At 38.2% G+C, this 19,562-nt stretch overlaps 1 protein-coding gene across 1 annotated transcript in view; it reads left to right on the forward strand.

Annotated features, from left to right (window-relative positions):
* The window catches only part of megf6 (multiple EGF like domains 6), a 340,497-nt gene that overhangs the window by 272,443 nt on the left and 48,492 nt on the right, over window positions 1–19,562 (forward strand). Inside the window, exons 22-23 of the mRNA XM_028794622.2 lie at window positions 3,644–3,775; window positions 8,564–8,692. Of these exons, the coding sequence (XP_028650455.1) occupies window positions 3,644–3,775; window positions 8,564–8,692 (261 nt within the window). The remainder of the gene's footprint in view (window positions 1–3,643; window positions 3,776–8,563; window positions 8,693–19,562) is intronic.

A 19,562-nucleotide genomic window follows, 5' to 3' on the forward strand; every position in this document is an offset into this window, starting at 1 on the left:
AGGAGAAGCAACAGCAACGCAACCCTCAAAAAGGGAATGGTTTCGCAGGTGGTGGGCACACACAATCACTCTCTCCTTATCCTTCCTCGCTGCTGCTTCTCCAATTTTGTGTTTTGCTTGTCATTGCTGGTAGCATGAGGCAGTGTCTGCAGGCAATTCAGGTTGCCCAGGTAGTCCAGCTCCTCCAGGATGTCACCTGTCAATGGCATTAATCATCCAGGGACTGCCCATACACTCTGGCTAAAAGTGGCAAGACATTGTCCTACACCAGGAGGAACCCCAGTGACAGTGAGAATTGCTTATGCTTCCTAAATGGAAAGACTGATATCCCTGAAGCTTAATTGACTTGGTGCAAGACTAATAATTCCCTTTATTCTTTTGAGTATATCTGCATTAAATTACTTTCATTTCAGCTTTTTTTGATAAGAAAAGTATAATTAAAATATAAAGTATATAATAAGTATATGTCTTCTGGAATATTCTTAAGTAACTAAATTTTAAGGGGATTGTTTAAAATCATACCCCAGGTTTATTATAACTGGGCTGTATTATTATAAATATTTATATTTATACTGTATATTATTCACTGCTGACATCTCAATTTAATATTTATTTCACCACTGCCAGGTGAATTCTTTATATTTTGGGTGTGCCTTGTCTCTTGGCATTTCAGAACACCGGGACTCTATGATGTTTTGTTTTTGCTTACAATGTTCATAAAAGCCTTTGAAATGAAACTTTACCCAAAACACTACCCCAAGTGTTAATTAATGTGCTTCCAAAGAAATAATAAAGATTTACTATAATGTGCATTTTACAGACAAGTTTAACTCCTCAAAGATGATGATGTAAAATACTAGTGAAATTCTTAGAAGAATTGAGAAAATGCTTCCCTCGTTATAATATCACAAGACCAAACTGGATTTATTAAAAGCAGACACTCAGCCTCAAATCTTCAGCACCTACTGTATTTCATATAATACACTTACCCACAAAATCTCACGCACTACAATAATTATTATTCTTGGATACAGAAAAGGCCTTTGAAGGAGTTAAATGGTACTATTTATAACACTAAACAGATTTGAGGTTGACCCCGACATACCCACATAAATGAACTATATAATATTCCAGATGCCTCAGTCTGTATTAACAACATGAACTCAGGTTACTTCATGTAGAACATGTTACTGCACAAATGTGCCCACTATCACCAAAGCTTTTTGCATTAGCCATTGAGCCATTGGCTTTTCATCTCTGGAAGAAACCAGAGATAAAATAGATTATTGGAGAAGTACTCAGACAAAAATTATAGCTACATGCAGACAATATATTGCTTTATATATCAAACCTACAATCATCACCACCATTAGTCTTAAACTTTATTTGTTAGAAGAATTTTATAAGATATCTGGAATCACAATTAATTTGAATACAAATGTGCCTTTTCAAGTAAATTTTCTAATACATCATACCAGATTGTGTAACCATTTGTTTATAATATCAAAACAGTTGTAGTTGTAATGTGCACCAAGTATTCTATAATTCAATTAAACATCTTTCTTGATTACAAATATCTTGTTTAAAAATGTCTAAATTGTACCGAGTGCAAGATCCAACTTATGAGTGGTCATCTAGCTCTAGGATCACTAGGCCATTTGATTTGATGTTACAATCGCTCTGGTGTATTCCTACATGGGATTAAAGTGCATAGAAATAAATTAGTTGTAACATCTGTGGGGAACAGCCCGGACACAGACAGGTAGACATGTTTTAAGGTCACCACACACGTTTATTTACAAATATATACAATGATGAACACGCACAAACCCAGTGCCACAGCACCAAACACCCCAACGTCCAGGCTGATTTTTACAATGCATTTCCTCTTCTGACCACCTCCACTCCTCTCCTCCAACTTCCGTCCTCTTCCACCCGACTCCAGCCATCGAATGGAGGGAGGCAGCCCCCTTTATACACACCCGGACGTGTTCCAAGTGCCTCCTGATTAGCTTCCGCCGGCACTCCCCAGTGTGGCGGAAGTACCGGCTGCACACCCGGAAGCACTCCGGGTGTCCCTGGTCTTCTTCCCCCCAGCACTTCCGGGTGTGGCGGAAGTGCTGAGGGCCAGGGCTCCTCAGGCATTGGGGCGCCCCCTGGCGGTGACCATGGGCCCATATAGGGTTGAGCTTCCAAGCTCAGTTCCCGTGGTCCCCAAAGCAACCAGGGCGTAAGCCCTCCTCCAGTCCCCCCGGGCATCCTGACTGGGTACCACCCCCAGCCGCTTGCCCTACATCATATACCATACTACTAAAATGAAGAGTTATCTTGCTCAGCCTTCTATAACTCGGTGTGTAAGCGATGTTGTATATTATGTCAACTTTGGGAAAAAAAATCAAATAATGTTTAAGAGGACATATCCAAAAATATATTGAAACGTGGCAATTCATTAATACAATTTTTGCCAGGCCTGTGATTAGCTGTTTCATGCTATTATGCTGAATATTTGTGTTCTACCTTATTTCTTCTTATCCTTTCCTATCCTTTTGTAAATACATTTATTTATATTTTGACACCGCATGGACAGCACCTAATGTTGTTTTATTTGTTATAATGACAATAAAGATATTCTGATTCTGATTCTCTGTAAATTATTCTGTTATTTTTTAAAAGTTAGATGTGGCTTTTCTTCTTGTAACTTATCTTGAATTGGGGTTAATCTTGTTTCATTTTTTAACTTTTATTGTGTTCATAAGAAATACTTATAAATGCTTTGAAATCAGGTTTTTTTTTTGGTCTGTTCAGATATTGCCTGTCTTTCACTGGAAAAAAACCCCACATATATGGTATGCAATTTTTGTACTCATTTTGATGTCTAGTTACACATGGCATCAAGCTTTTTATGGTCCCCCCATATTTTTCTCCCTCTAGTTCCACAAAACTTTCTTTTTTAGGCAATTTAGGACCATATTTTGTGCAGGAATTTACACCCCTGTGATAAATAGTAAACCAATAGGTGTCTTCATCAATGTCTGGATGATCTGAATACAACGGTAATTTGTGACCCAATAATGGGAACCCATGACGACCCATAGTTTAAGAAACCCTTCCCTAATTGAATACAAGGTCAAAATTACTCCTTTCACAAAACTTCAAAAAAAGTGAGTTTTCATAATATAGGCAAGTGAAGTGTCATTTTATGAATATGATAATTATGGACCACTATCAGAATGTGAAAAAAGGCAAATTTTATTACAATGTAAAACATGACTAAAAATAGCTGTACTTCAAAATATTGATTTACATAATGTCTTTAGAAAGAGTGCAGGACCAATACATTGTTTTAAAGAATGTTCTTCTAGCGGTTATACACCTGATGTGATGCTGCCAAAACACCATTTTCGAATGAATTCCAGCCAAATAAACATTTCTATCTATATAAGAAAACTTGAAGTTGACAGTTGATACATACCTTGAATTTTTAGGCTTCAAAGAATACTTCTGAACTTCAATTTAACTAAAGTACTGATATATTTTATGTGACTTCACATCGCTGAAATTTTATTGTTGTGAAACAATATATTTTTAGCTCATCTCCATTATACAAGCTACAGTGTGAATTGTATTTAGTGTTCTTTTGCAGTTTGTGATATTGGCCGCTGGGGACAACTGTGTGCTAACAACTGTGAATGTGAAAATACCTTTGGAAGCTGTGATCCTGTGACTGGATTCTGTCTTTGTGAAGCTGGCTACATGGGCAAGCACTGTGAGCAAAGTAAGCAAACTTTCCAAGTACCTCCAAGTACCAGCATTACAGTATGGTAGAAATTGCTTATGGAGATTTCTATAAAAATGTTCAAACTATAAATTTATAGTTTTCTGCCTATCAAAAATGTATATTTTTAAGAACCCTCACACGATGCTTCCTACTTTGTGCCCAGTGCTGCCAGAATGGGCTCTGACTCCGAAATCAAGTGTGCGTGCTTGATTGATAAAAAATGTGTGTTTGAGCTAGTCTTCGCTTGTTCTTTAGTGCCGTCATTAATAATTGTGTCTGTATATATACCAGTCACAGTCATTACTACATGTAGTATATAAACATGTGTCTACATGGCTACTAGATGCCTGGCTTATTGATTAAGGTACCTTTTTAATCTTCTCAAAGCACTTTACATATACAGTTGGGAGCCCCTTCAACCACCACCAATGTGTAGATTTCTGCTTGATTTGATGGTAGCCCTTTTTAGCACCAGTACACTCATCACACTTTAGCCATTAGGTGGTGAAAGGGTGAGAGAAATAGTTAGCTAGTAAGGTACGGGGTATGATTAGGAGCCAGAATGACCAGGCTCAAACGAGGTGTTTATCCAGGAAATTGGGAAAGACAAACTCTTTTTGAAGGATGCCCAGGGGTCTTTCATGACCAAAGGGAGTCACAATCTGATGGCTCACCCACTCCTCTTCTAAAAGCAACCCAAGCTTTTTCTAGATGATCTCCGATCCAAGCGCTGGCCAGATTTAAACATTCTTAGCATCAGGTGGATTACCTGTTCTAAAGGGCAGAGGGTATGGCTGTTTCTGGCAATCCTTCAGTGACATGACTCTCAGTGAGTAGAATCTGAAGGTTGGCATGTCTTAATAATTAGTGTCATGATGACATGATGGGACATACAGTATGTGTATAGAACAAGTATAATGAGTCAGGAATGCTTTTTTTGATAGGTGTTTTTCTTGTCATGTAATAGCAATGGACCTATACTGTGTCATAAATATCAACCCTAAACCATAACAAAACCAACAGAATTCTTGTATATAGCAATTAGGCATTTAAATCTGGTGTACTACACACAAATAGTCATCTATTAAATGAGAACAAGGATGTCTTTTCTCTTCAAATTACTTTTTCTACTTTCACATTTTTGTATTATTTGCACCAGCATACCCTTAAAAGTGTATTGTTGTATCAATTGTCCTAGGTCATTTGTGGGAAGGGCTGGATTTTGACCTCCAGCTATTGCTGCACAAGTGACTTTTAGTTATATGCAAGCATATAGTGAAAAAAATTAGGTTCATGATATGAAGAGATAAATACAGTAAGTACATAAGTAAGACATACTGAGGGATTGATTTTTCTTGTTCATTTTTTCCTTGTAATGTAAACTGTACAACTGCCTTTCATGATGAGATGTTGCCCTCTACTGGCCATTATGAATATGTTAGATTAGTGAATAGACTCTATGAGTTTACCCAGTAAATACTTAGTGTGGTTTGATTCTATAAGTTTTATTTCAGGTTTTATTTTATATCTTGCAACATCACAGGATACTTTGCAAGCAAAAAGAATTAAAATATTGGAAATTTTAAAAAAGTTTGAATGAGGACTACACGGTTAAAATTCACAGTCATGCACTAATAGGCTGCTGCTTCACCACCTGAGGCCACAGGTCCAACACGCCCTCGACCCTCTGCAGTTCGCATACCAGGAGAAGGTGGGAGCGGAAGATGCCATCATCTATATGCTACATCGATCCCTCTCCCACTTGGACAGAGGCAGTGGTGCTGTAAGAATTATGTTTCTAGACTTCTCTAGCGCCTTCAACACCATCCAACCTCTGCTCCTTAGGGACAAGCTGACAGAGATGGGAGTAGAGTCATACCTGGTGGCATGGATCGTGGACTATCTTACAAACAGACCTCAGTATGTGCGTCTCGGGAATTGCAGATCTGACATTGTGGTCAGCAACACAGGAGCGCCGCAGGGGACTGTACTTCCAATATAACTCAGAGTCCTGCCACGTGCAAAAGTTTGCTGACGACACTGCTATCGTGGGCTGCATCAGGAGTGGGCAGGAGGAGGAGTATAGAAACCTCATCAAAGACTTTGTTAAATGGTGCGACTTAAACCACCTACAACTGAACACCAGCAAAACCAAGGAACTGGTGGTGGATTTTAGGAGACCCAGGCCCCTCATGGACCCCGTGATCATCAGAGGTGACTGTGTGCAGAGGGTGCAGACCTATAAATACCTAGGAGTGCAGCTGGACGATAAATTAGACTGGACTGCCAATACTGATTCTCTGTGCAAGAAAGGACAGAGCCGCCTGTACTTCCTTAGAAGACTGGCATCCTTCAACATCTGCAGTAAGATGCTGCAGATGTTCTATCAGATGGTTGTGGCGAGTGCCCTCTTCTACGCAGTGGTGTGCTGGGGAGGCAGCATTAAGAAGAAGGATGCCTCACGCTTGGACAAACTGGTGAGGAAGGCAGGCTCTATTGTTGGCATAGAGCTGGACGGTCTGACATCCGTAGCAGAGCAACGGGCACTCAGCAGGCTCCTATCAATTATGGAGAATCCACTACATCCATTAAACAGTGTCATCTCCAGACAGAGGAGCAGTTTCAGTGACAGACTGCTGTCACTGTCCTGCTCCACTGACAGACTGAGAAGATCATTCCTCCCCCAAACTATGCGACTCTTCAATTCCACCAGAGGGGGTAAACGTTGAACATTATTCAAGTTATTGTCTGTTTTTTTATCTGCATTTTTTTTTTTTTTTTTTTTATTACTCTTTAATTTAATATTTTTGCTGCTGGAATATGTGAATTTCCCCCTGGGATTAATAAAGTATCTATCTATCTATCTATCTATCTATCTAATTTATTATATGCTGAATACTTTAATATGTAAACAGTAGCTACTTAGAAACCCAACAGTATCTTCAGATTTTTTATTTATCATAGTAGCCAACATTTAATTTAAAATTTGTATACATCATGCTACTTGCATTAATAGCACATTACAATATTGTTTGTAATCATAAAAATATAATCTTACAATTTACACATGAGGAAAGATGACTTAATTATTTATATTTTATTTAGATATATTCATAAGTAAGTGCCACTTAGACAACTTATCATATTGAACACACATTCAAAATGCCTGCAAAATCTAAGTACAGTTCTAAAATGTAAGGGGTTATAAAATGGATGGATGTTGAGTATTTGCATTCCATGATGACACAGTTTTAGGAGACTGGATTTGAATCTCAGCACAGATCACTGTTTGTGTGCGGTTTGCATGTTCTCCCCATATCTGTGTCATTTCTTCTCTTAATAATCTGGTTTTCCACCCTACTGTCTAAACAGATACATTTTGGAATCAATAAGAGAGTTATGGACTGCATGTTATCTAGTGTTGCTCTATTCCACATTGTTTGTTGCCTTGAATCTATTGCATCCATGGCTGGCTTTAGTCTCCCCACAAACTCTGAAAAGGTTCGGAAAAACCAATAATGATGAGTGTTTGCAGTTTACAAACAAATAGACTTTTATGGCAGGATTGATGTTTTAGCAAAAGGAAATCGAGCTTCCTGATTTGGCAAAAAGTGTAACTCCTTAAAAAAGTAGTTTACTTTTATTAGTGCAGAGCTGTGAAAGTTAGCTGAAATGCAAGCTCTAAGATCCTTGAGACAACTGACTTCTTTCTGTCAGATGTGCACCCTGGGGTCATTTCTGCATAAAGCGGAATGTTGTTAGCACAAGAATATCAGCAAATCCAGGAGAAATACCACAAAGGTAGCAGGAGTTTCCAAATTAATCCCATAGAGAAAGAGTTGTAAACCAGATTACAAAGATACAGACATTAAGATAATTGTTGTTAAATTACTGGAGAGGCAAAGAGACCAAAATGTGTCATCAAAAATGTAAAGAGCTGTTATTTTTTGAGCCAAAAATAGAACCCATGTTAGTTGAGTTTTAATGGCTGTATGATAAAGTTGAAAGGAGTCTCCAGTTTCATTTACTCATTCATTAAGAAAGTTTATGAATAAAACATATTTATATTTTCATTTTTCTTGTTTCATCTTACCATACTCTATGATCATTTACTATTCTAGCATTATGCAGTCTGACAAGAAATACTTTTCATTGTACTTTAAGATACAGTGACAGTAAAATTAATTGAATTATAGGTTGCCATTTGACATCTTAAGTCTCTAAGTGTAGTCATGTAGCTCAACACCAATACAGAACTTCTTTAGGGCTCCTCAGTCTGTAACATCCATTAGAATTGAAGCATACTATAATTTCTTTTAGTCTGGGATAATTTTAAGTGTGCATACAAGTTAGTCCAGGTTGATCCTCCTGAATACAAACCCATTTGGTCCATTTAAGAAGTATGAAAGTAACTTAGAATAACTAAAACTACATTTTATCAATTCATTTCAGAGACAACTGTTTCCATTAGAAGGTTGTAGTGCGTTGAAAGTGCAGGACAGAAACTGTTCCTGGCACTAGCCCCTTGCAGGGTGCACACACACACAAGCACGTGTTCACTGGTACCAGGCCAAATTGTCCAATTCAGAGGAGCCAATTAATGTTAAAAACACATGGAATACAAGTCCCCACAGAGATATTCAGTAAAATGCCACTGAGGCAGTGACCAGGCCAGGAATCAGTCCAGATTCGTGGAGCTCTAAGGTAGATAAGCGTTTTGCCAATGTGTCTTATGAAATAACCACATTGTAAGTTTTTAAGTCCTGTCTGTTTTAATCTGCACAGAATGTATTCATGGCACCTATGGTGCAGGATGCAAGTTCTTCTGCCATTGTGAGAATGGTGCTACCTGCGACCACATCAGTGGAGCTTGTGCTTGTTCACCTGGCTGGACAGGAACATTTTGTGAAAAGCGTAAGTTGTTATATATATGTAGCCTGATAATTTTCTTATTTTATTTTCTGTAAGATTATGATAATTTTAAGGCATGAAATATATTTTGCCCAAGCTTTTTATGATTTTGTTTCAGCTTTTATAGTACTATGTGAATTATCTGTTTGAAAAGAATGTTGTATTGGACTTGTAATTTATTTGCTAAGAAATCACCTATGAAATTTTTTTTATAGTACAAAATTAATTTGATTACAAATCCATTGATTCTTAGGTATCACTAATCATTTATTTGATAACAATTTATGATTTTTAGGACAGCATACTTTCCTTTTGTCTCTTGTTCTTTCTGTTTTGAATATTAGTAGCAGTGTTTTTTGATGTTCGCCCATGTCAGCTTGGGTTTTTCCTGCAGATATTCCAGTTTTTCCCCCACATAACAAAGCATACATTATACAGGGAGATTCACTTGAAAGAGCCCCAAATATTCTTTTGTAACTCCCATTAGGATGAAGCAATCTGAACCAAAAAATACACTATATACCTTGACGTATGTGTAATCGATTGCATTACATGCGATGCTGGAAGTAGTTTCCGTTTTCTGCCAGACATATTTCGACGCGGCACTCCATGTTCCTGAACGTATCGGCAAGCGTCTCGGGGGAGTAGCAGCAATTTCATGTTGGATGTATTCTTTCAAGTTTTCCACAGTGCGAGGCTTGTTCCGATAGACTTTTCCTTTGAGCATACCCCAAAGGAAGAAGTCTGGTGGTGTCAGGTCCGGTGACCGTGGTGGCCAAAGCCCCTTTGAAATTACCCTGTTGCCAAAGAAGGACTCCGTTTCTGCCATGCTCCTTGCCGATGTGTAATACATTGCTCCATCTTGCTGGAAGTAACCTTCGGTTACCTCACAATCATCCAGTTGATTCTGACATTGCTTAAACGAATTTGTGACCCAATAGGTTCGCACCATGAAGACGCCCTGCTCAATTCTGTACACCGCCATCCTGATGAGAAGTCAAATGACTAAGTGAAGGGGTACAGGCGGTATGCACCCAGAAGTTGTAAACGGAGGTTAAACGTCGCAACAGCTGTCTGGCGCCCACCTCATTGCTCCAATGCAGGGGCATCCCGGTTTGGTCGAAGCTCCATATACTGAGGAGCACATTGCACGTTGTTTCATTCAGATTGCTTCGTCCTAGCGAGAGTTATTACAGAATATTCGGGGCCTCTTTCGAGTGAATCTCCCTGTACATATCATGTTAAGTAGTGATTCTTTTTTAGCTGGGCATAGTTGTGTTTAAGTGGGCCCTGTACTGCCCTGCCCTGAAACTGGTTCCTACAAAGTGCCCATTGCCCTATGCAACTCTGCACTGCAATCAACAGGTTTGAGAATGTTGTTATGTATTATTTTAAAGTGTTGTAAATAAATGCTACTATAATATTCTGATTTGTTCATTTATAACTTCATGATAACTATAGCATGGGTGAAGACTAGTTGCCGGCTCATGCATTCAGTTATGCCTGATATAAAATTCATAACTTTGCAAATGCAATGGACTTTTACCTATTGCTGACCATGCTGAAACACTGGAGGCATTTGGTTTTGAAATCCATTTTCTGTCGTAAGGAATGTGAATTTGAAGTCTGCAATGTGTCTGGGCTTTAAATAGTGATAATAGAAAAAGTATTTAATATTCTGCCGTCATTGCTGTAATTCTGTTTTTGTCTGCTTTTAGCTGACACGCTTCTAATCCTGATACAGTCCCTACTGGGGATGCATTCTTTAATGATTAGAATATAATTAATGTTGTTTTTAATCAGATTTCATGAGACTGCAGATCCACCCTTTCCTCTTTATATCTCCGACAAGCAAAGTATAATAACCGTGCTTATCAGTGTTCAGAATTACAATACTTGTGTTAACATAATTCATGCATAGCAAAAAAAAAACTTTATCTTTTTAAACCTATTTTTAATTTTATTTCATCTCACAATGTAAGCAAAACATTATGTATACTGCGGCAGGCTTGTTAATTGCTTCTGTTATATTATTTCAAGAGTGAAAATTATTAAGAAATGATAATATACGCTAGTATCATGAGTGGAAGCATAAATGAAAGGTTCAATGTAAGTTTAATGTTTTTGCAACTCTGGCAAATAAGATTACATTATGCCAGAGCAAGGATACTCTTTAAAAAACGTTAAAGGGAAAAGTACAGTGAGCTGAAAAAGCACACAGAGAGCCTCCATCCAGTAAATCTCACAAAAAGGGTGTCCCACAGATTGCCAGGTAATGATTCTCACAGCCATGCTTATACAGTTATTACAAAGATGTCTATTGCCTTATAATTCACCAATCTGTTTCATATTTACAGATACAGTAATTACTATTAAATTCTGGAGATAGACTTAAAAAAAACTGTCCATGTGATTGTAATCAAATATATGAAGGAAAGCGAACAGGAAAACTATTAAGATAAGATGCTACAATATGTCAACTTAACACAGAACTGAAATGCCAAGATGCTTAGTGTGTTGATTTGCACAACTCCGATGAGTTGCTGCTTTTATATCATGTATATTTTCTACTGTACATTTTCACCAAAAACCAAATGTTTTCTCGCCAGTTTGTAAATTCGCTTTGGACAAAATACTATAAACAGCAGTAGTTGAAACACACTTTTCATAATTTAATCCAATTTGAACACAGCGCCTAAGAGCTATTGCTTTATTCTTTTATAAACACATTTCCTTCCAAACATTAGCGAAGAGCTCAAATCAAAAATTTAGCAATACACAAAGCTCAACAGTAAGAGGTACAGATGGTAAAAAGGTATTACTGTGGTGCACTTACATTAAAATGTAATTACTATATTGTGGTTTTAAATGATAGTTACTGACACATTCTGAGCTGTATATGTAAAAAAACTCAACCTATTCAACTCTTAGGTTCAAGTTCCAAGAGTATTTGCAATGTTAAAAATGATAGTGAATTAAAAAAAAAAAATCTTTTGTGTTTTCCATCAAATTCTGATAGCAGTAAACAACTTTCCACGTTTAAGCCTATTCCAGACTAAGCTTACAATAATTTGCTTAACCATGACATTCATCTTAACATAACAACATTAAAGACTTCATGAAAATCATACAAACTCCCACCTTCCAAAAATAACAAATTAATTTCTTTTGTACAATTTGTTTGTGAGTTCAACTTAATAGATCACAACTCAGGTGTTTAATCATAGCTTTGTAAGCAGCTTTTTTCCTCCCCAGCCACTCAGAGCCATGCAGCTCCGTTTTACCCCCACAAGAAAGAGGAGTGATGGAGATTAGTCTGTTAGTCAGCCTTCAACTTCTTCGAGAGAAAGACACACACTTATTCTATGAAGCAAAGCCACATTAAAAATTATATATTTTACAGTAAAAAAGTGTGAGGACCCATAACCTGATGTTCTTTTTTAACTGATTCCAGTTTTTCAGTTCTCCCCTGCCAGCAAGAGTTACAACACCCACAGCATCATCCTTCCCATGGCTATGAACCTGAGCAATAAATAAATAAATAAAAGCAATGTGAACAGTCTCAGATGTTCTGCTATAATTGTGTGTTTCAGTTTTCAGGGTCCTGTTCACTTGTTGGCCTCATAATCTGGGGACTAATACAGTTCACCATGTATCAAATAAAATGGCTGTTCACTGACAAACATTAATTTTCAAGTACACATAGCAGCATCTGTTGGTGTATAGTGGAAGTGCAACATTCAGAACAACTTTAGAGACTACTAAACTAAATTTTCAGCAAAGATTCAGTCATAAATTATTTCTGTTTTCAAGGAGTTACATTTTAACACCAGCATAAAAATAACAAGGAATAGTAGCAAACCACAGACTTTCAAGTTACTTTCACTAGAAGCTGAATTGTCTGCTGACTTGTAAACAAAAAAAGTCGACACACCAGATATTAACAGTATAGTCTAATGCTGTAATATTTGAGTTCTAGTGTATTGGCATGTGAACATCAATAAACAATGTACAAAGTACAATGGCGTTCTTACCTGCATGTCTCCTCAGAACCGTTGACAATAGTACAGTACCAACAAAACACATACAGGTACATTCTAAAGTAAATACAGTAAGATGAATTATGGGCAGACAGGAATTACTGCATGGGTAGTATGAAAGGAAATATCTGTGTTTTATAATGTATTATTATTCTTTTCATCAGTTTTAAAACTTTGCTTTAACAAATTCACAGTTTAGTGGGGTAAACTATTCAGTTAGTATTGGCACCAAATGAGAAAGCAACATTGATAGTGGTGCTGATACTCTACAGGCACATTGATATTGGCCAGCTCTACAGTCAGCTAAGGGTGTTTTCACACTGCTTTACTATAGGTGTAGTATGTATTTATTTTTTAATGTGATTTGCTTCTGACTATTTGCCAGGATATAAGACTGACAGTGTTGTGATGACATGTGATGAGTGTGACTATGGGCACTTCCATGTGATCCAGCATTTATATTACTAAACCACAGTTGTAATTTATGCACGGACGCATCGAAACACATGTGCACTGCGCCGCAGCGCCCCAGAGTCAAACGCAGTGGCTTCCCAGAGTCAGTAGGTGGCCCCCAAACACCACAACCCACAGTCAAATGCAGTGGCCTTCCAGAGTCAGTAGTATGTATGTGTCAGCCGCGGTGCCCCAGAGTCAAACGCGGCGGCTTCCCAGAGTCAGTACGTGGCGCCCAAACACCACAACCCACAGTCAAACGCAGCGGCCTCCCAGAGTCAGTAGTATGTATGTACCAGCAGTCTGTGTGGCATGTTTGAATCACATAACGGACTGCATGAAGAAAGACAATAACAGAAGCGCGTTGAAATGAACTGTCCCAGGACGCACCCACCCTCCATGATATTTCATCACGCAGAGGCTTCTCACCGAGGCGCATACGTACTCAAACGCAGCGGCTTCCCAGAGTCAGTAGGTGGCACCCAAACACCACAACCCATAGTCAAACGCAGTGGCCTCCCAGAGTCAGTAGTATGTATGTGCCAGCAGTCTGTGTGGCATGTTTGAATCACATAAGGCCTACGACCTGTGAACTAAACCTGAGGTAAAGTGTGCACGCCAGGTTCTACAGCCGCCCGGACGCGACTGCCCATACCACCGCATATACGACGACACAGCCATAAAAAAACAAAAACGAGACTGCATGAAGAAAGACAATAACAGAAGCGCGTTGAAATGAACTGTCCCAGGATGCACCCACCCTCCATGATATTTCATCACGCAGCGGCTTCCCACCGAGGCACATACGTACTGCGCCGTGGCGCACGCCCCAGAGTCAAACGCAGCAGCTTCCCAGAGTCAGTAGGTGGCGCCCACACAACACAACCTGTACACTACACTTGCTCTAATCCACTGTGCCAGTAATATATGATATGTCATACATCCAAATATCGGACGGAACAGAAACTGATTGCCATTCTTGGATTTATGATTCTCTAGAGAATCGCGGGCTTACTTGTTTCATTATAAAACGAAGACTGAGGATTTGGTTAAATTGTCAGTTCTTCTAATACAATTTTAAAACTTTTATTGCTTTTTGTTAATTTTTGCTTACTATTGATTTCCAGTTTTACATCCTTATTGTAAAGCTTTCATTCAAGCTCCTATACCCAGGCCAGTGTTTAAAGGCCTTTTAGAAATTTTGCATCTTATGCTATTTTTCTTTTTTGTCTCTGTCTTGTTATAAGAACCACTCAACTCAGCAACATTTTTTTTCCCTAAGAAAAAAATCATTTTCTTGTTATTTGTGTCAGCTGACACACATAGTCAACTCTAAGATTCACTCATGTGGGACCAATTTATATTTATAGTTGGCAATTAACCTAAACTGCATGTCTAATTGAGTAAAACTAGAGAATGTGCAGACTCCACTTCTATAATAGCCATACTGGAATTCAAACCCAGAGGTTTGGAGGTATAATTCAGCAGTATAAACCACTGCATTAGTTTGGCCGCATGCCCAAGTACCACAGCAAAAATGACTTGCAGTATGTTTACAAAGAGTCATATAACAACTTATTTACAATTTATGTTTTGGCATAATTAAGAAACAGGTAAACTCACAAATGGGAGTGCTGCTCATGTGCATTGAGACTGTAGATGGATGTAGAGCCAATACAGCTGCCACTGCTGTGTGAGAAAGCTTCCTTTTCCTTCTTTTATTATGATTCACACAATAGCAAGTGTTTGAATTTCATCAATGTTTCACCACTTTCAGAGTGTTATGTTTTAATGGTAATGGAAGATGACTGAAAATAAGCAATATTAATATTATTATTATTATTAACAAATTTAAACGAAAAAGGGAATCACCACCTTGTACACAGCCCACTCTAAAGTACCTGGTATATTATGGTGGTTGATAGAGATTTTTGTAGAACAAAACAAATTCAAAAATGAACTCCTTATTTTCCCCATTCATGTGTGAACTTAAAAGAAATGTGGATTTGATTCATAGTACTTTATTCTTTAAACAACAGTGAGTGTTAAATATACATTTGGGTAACAGCAGAGTAATTCATGGTAATTTTACTTCCCATTTTTTATCAGATATGCTATTTGTTTTATTTAAAATGTCTTAGTAGCTTTAAAACTGTAAAACAATTGTAAAATAAAGTAGTAATAATTTTTTGTGATTTTCATGTTTGAGGTATATTCATTTTTATTTACAAACTTAAGAACCAATAACTTAAAAATGTAGTATGTTCTGCACTTAACCTCTCCTGTGATCAAAAATGTACATGGAAAACTAGCAATTATTTTAGATGCAAAGTTCCATCCATCCATCCATTATCCAACCCTCTATATCCAAACTACAGGGTCATGGGGGTCTGCTGGAGCCAATCCTAACAGAGCGTTAGGCAGGAAAGAAACCCTGGGCAGGGCGCCAGCCCACCGCAGGGCGCAAACACACACACACACACATACACCCATACACCAAGCACACACTAGGGCCAATTTAGAATCGCCAATCCACCTAAACTGCATGTCTTTGGACTGTGGGAGGAAACCGGAGCACCCGGAATTATTTTTGATAATTCTTCCCACTAAGCTTGAAGTAGCACTTTTAAAGTATGGCCACTTTAATGAAGATGTTAACTTTTTTTAATTAAAATATCACCCATTCCACACACAAATTTGCCAGTGTTATGTAAGTAACTGAGAAAATCCACAAATTCAATGGGAGGAGATATAAATTTACGGACACAGACGACCTCCAGGTTAAGATTTCAATCCAGAATTTTGGATTTGGAAGGCAGCAGTTTTAACCACTGCACCATAGTGCCTCTCTATACTCTGAAATGTTGCTGCACATTTATTAACACTCTTTGAAACACACACACAGTGTTTGATAACTATCACCAAGAATTGCTTATGACCTGTGGCATTTTTGGCATGAAAGTTCTGGTGGGGCCACACAGGCCTGGGAGAAAGATGCTGGTAAATTGCTGGTATTGATTTAAGGAAGGATCCTGACATGGATTGGCTTACATAGTTTGGCAAAGTGAATGCAAATTGTGTTTCCTCTGACTCTAAATGAATCATGTGAGGCAGAGGTTGTGGCATGAATACTCAGGTAGGGGGTGCAAGCACAGAAAAGATGATTAGAGCTGCAGGGTATTATAAAACATCGAAGTGGTGGCAGTGGAATTGTAGTGTGGCTAAGAAATGAGATGGCCTCCATGGAGTGAGAGAATGAGGAAGAGACACTGCATTTCACAATGCATTAGGCTACAAGTGCCATTTATGACAAAATATCAGCTGAAAAATGGCATAATAAATCACACAAAATGAAGATTAATCAACATATTATCATATAATATGACCACTAAATCACAGTATTAAAAGATACTTCAACATCAATATCATTTTGATCACACCACAATTAGACACAGATTAATATTCATAATTTTTTTGTTTTCGTTCATTGGTCAAAGTGTTAAATTTTAAAGTGTTAAATTTTAATGTATATAAGTATTCAATGAGATTCATGATAATAATGATTCCAAAATTGTGAGATCTAAATTATGTCACAAAAAATAAATCAATGGGTTCCTCAAGAAGAGCTCTAGTCACCTAGTTTTGGCTCTGAGGCCAAAACGAAAGGTTCAGGTAGACACGCACACACATTAGCGAAGGTATGCTAAAACCTGGAAACAGGTTAGTGGCACCAGTAATGAAACAAATTTTGCATACTGTAAAAAGGAATACTGGAAAAAATTGTTTTGATGACTTAATTGTTTTTGCCATAAACATTTCAATAATATATTAAATTATTGAGAAAGTTTAGAAGTTATTTAATTTTTGCACAGCAGTATCATCTTCTGGGGGATGGAGGGGCAGTGTCCCACATATTCTTAATGCATAGATGCAATTGTGTTAATTTATTAAATATAATTTTGTTATGTTTTTTATAATGCATATGTTAAATGTTTAGGTCAATATATATTAATGTATTCAGTTAAATAAGCATGTTGTTGTTGAGATGTTTTGTGAAGTTCTGGGGTTCAGTTGTGGGATGATGTTGGTCAAGTAAAGCCTTCCTTTTTATACTTTTGAGTGTTGTTATTAATTTGTTCATTGGTAGTAGAGGTTTGCTACCAACTATAAAGTTAATCCCCTCCTCTAATCACTGAGAAGGAGTCATACAGAAATTAGAAAAAATTAGCTGGAAATATGGGTGCATCATACTGAGCTGGAAAAGAAAAAAACAAGCCGTTGCTATTACAATGTCACTGAAGGGGCGATCACAGGAGACTGTGCTGATAATCCCCGCCAAGGCTCAAGACAAAGACTCAGGTATAATCACACTGATTTGAACTCTGGACAAAGTCTTTTTAAAGGAGGGGGAAGTCCATGCATATAAAGTATACACCAGTTTTGGCAATATTAGGAGAGCAGATTTCAGTTTTGATTTTGAACAATATCACCATCACATTTGCAAAAACAACATGGAGCTACTGAACACAGTGCTAGCATTCATATTGCTTGAAAATTAAGGATAAACAGCTTGCTTTGATTGCTTGTGCAACTCATACTTTTGACTCCTTTAAATCTGCTTTGTAATATATTTATTAATATATAATCTACTCTATATATATATAAAATCCTAAGCCTAAAAGTGCAACGATAACATTTTTAATGTCCCGTTTTTTGTCACGCTTTAAATCGGTCTTATTTTAAAACCTACATATATATGTTTGGTTTCATTCTTTGCAGAATTTATCAAACTTTAATATGATGTTAGAGTTTCAGATTCTTATTCCATTTATAAATTATAAACTAAAAAATATCAAGAACTCACGTCCCGCGAGACGAGACTTTGTGCCAAGACATTTAGCCACACCCGGGGCCGGAAACAAAAGACAAAGAGTAAAACAGCAGCTGTAAAGGCTTTTAAATGTTCGAAGCGCTGCACAAGATGCAGATCACTCAGCATGGCAGTAGCAGCAAGCCAGCAGCTGATTAAGCAAAGAGGAGGTAAAAAAAAAAACTGTATTTGTTTCCCATTGTATCACTGTTTAAAAGGGGGTTTTGGAGGAGCGACGGTGTCTCCTTGGGGTGCGTTCAGCCCCCCTATGCACAACGCGAGCGGCAAAGACACAAAGTGGCTGGTGAGCAAAGCAAGTAGGGGGGAACTCCCTAGTATTATATATTAATATATAATAATATATTTTGGAGATATGGTGAGAAATGGTGTTTGTGCAATTCAAGTAAAACAAATTGATGTGTTTTTACAGAGCAAACAAAAAACAGCATTGTGCAATCACAAAATATCACCCTGAGGTCAGTTCAGGGACAGGTTGGGGAGCATGTATTGGTTCAGCATGTTGCCACACCCATCACACAGCGAAACAGCTTGGGATGCTGGTTGGCAACCCCTCAGGCAGACATGTGGTCCAGTTACACCCTCCACAAATGACCACCTATCAGCTGCAGCCAGGTGTTACATGTGCCACGTGAGGCCTCAACAGTGAGGATCCTGCAAGCCAGATCACCCTCTGGGAATCGCGCCACATAGATGTAGTGCTGTAACTGATGCTGCCTCACAATGCAGGTGATGCGCCTCATTAGAGAGTCCATGAGCAACTGCTCATTTGACACAAAGTCAAACTTGCGGTACCCAATGATTCTCCAAAGAGACACAGTGCCAAAGGAGTCCAGTCTTCATCTCAGGTCACTAGATTGCGTCCATGTCTCACAACCATATAGCAAAACAGGAAGCACCAGGACTCTAAAGACTTGCACCATCGTCCTTTTACAAAGATATCGGGAGTGCCACACACCCATTCCAGTGACCTCATTACCCCCCATGCTCTCCCAATCCGTCTACTGACTTCATTAGGAAGAGTCACCAGAAACATGAATGTTGCCGCCGAGGTAAGTAAACCTGTCGACAAAGTCGACATTCTCTCTGCAGACAGACATACTGCTGATCATTGTGCCCAAAAGATCATTAAAGGCCTGGGTCTTAGTTTTTATCCAGGACACTCGCAAGCCCAGACACTCAGACTCCTCGCTCAGTCTCTGAAGAGCCCTGATCAGAGCCTCCATTGACTCCGCGAAGATCACAGAATCTTTCTTCGCTAGCAGATGCCCTATAGCCGCTGGAACCCATGACCCTACCCAACACCCAGTCCATACAAGCATTGAACAGGGTAGGAGCAAGAACACACTCCTGATGAACCCCAGAATCATCTGGGAAAAAATGCAAAGGTTCTGCCTCTACTCTATTTTTATTATTTAATAATAATAATAATAATTAGTATTATTATTATTATTGTTGTTGTTATTATTGTTTAATAATTTTTTATTACATG

This window comes from Erpetoichthys calabaricus, chromosome 2 (genome assembly GCF_900747795.2).
Source record: "Erpetoichthys calabaricus chromosome 2, fErpCal1.3, whole genome shotgun sequence".
Classification (NCBI taxonomy): Eukaryota; Metazoa; Chordata; class Cladistia; order Polypteriformes; family Polypteridae; genus Erpetoichthys; species Erpetoichthys calabaricus.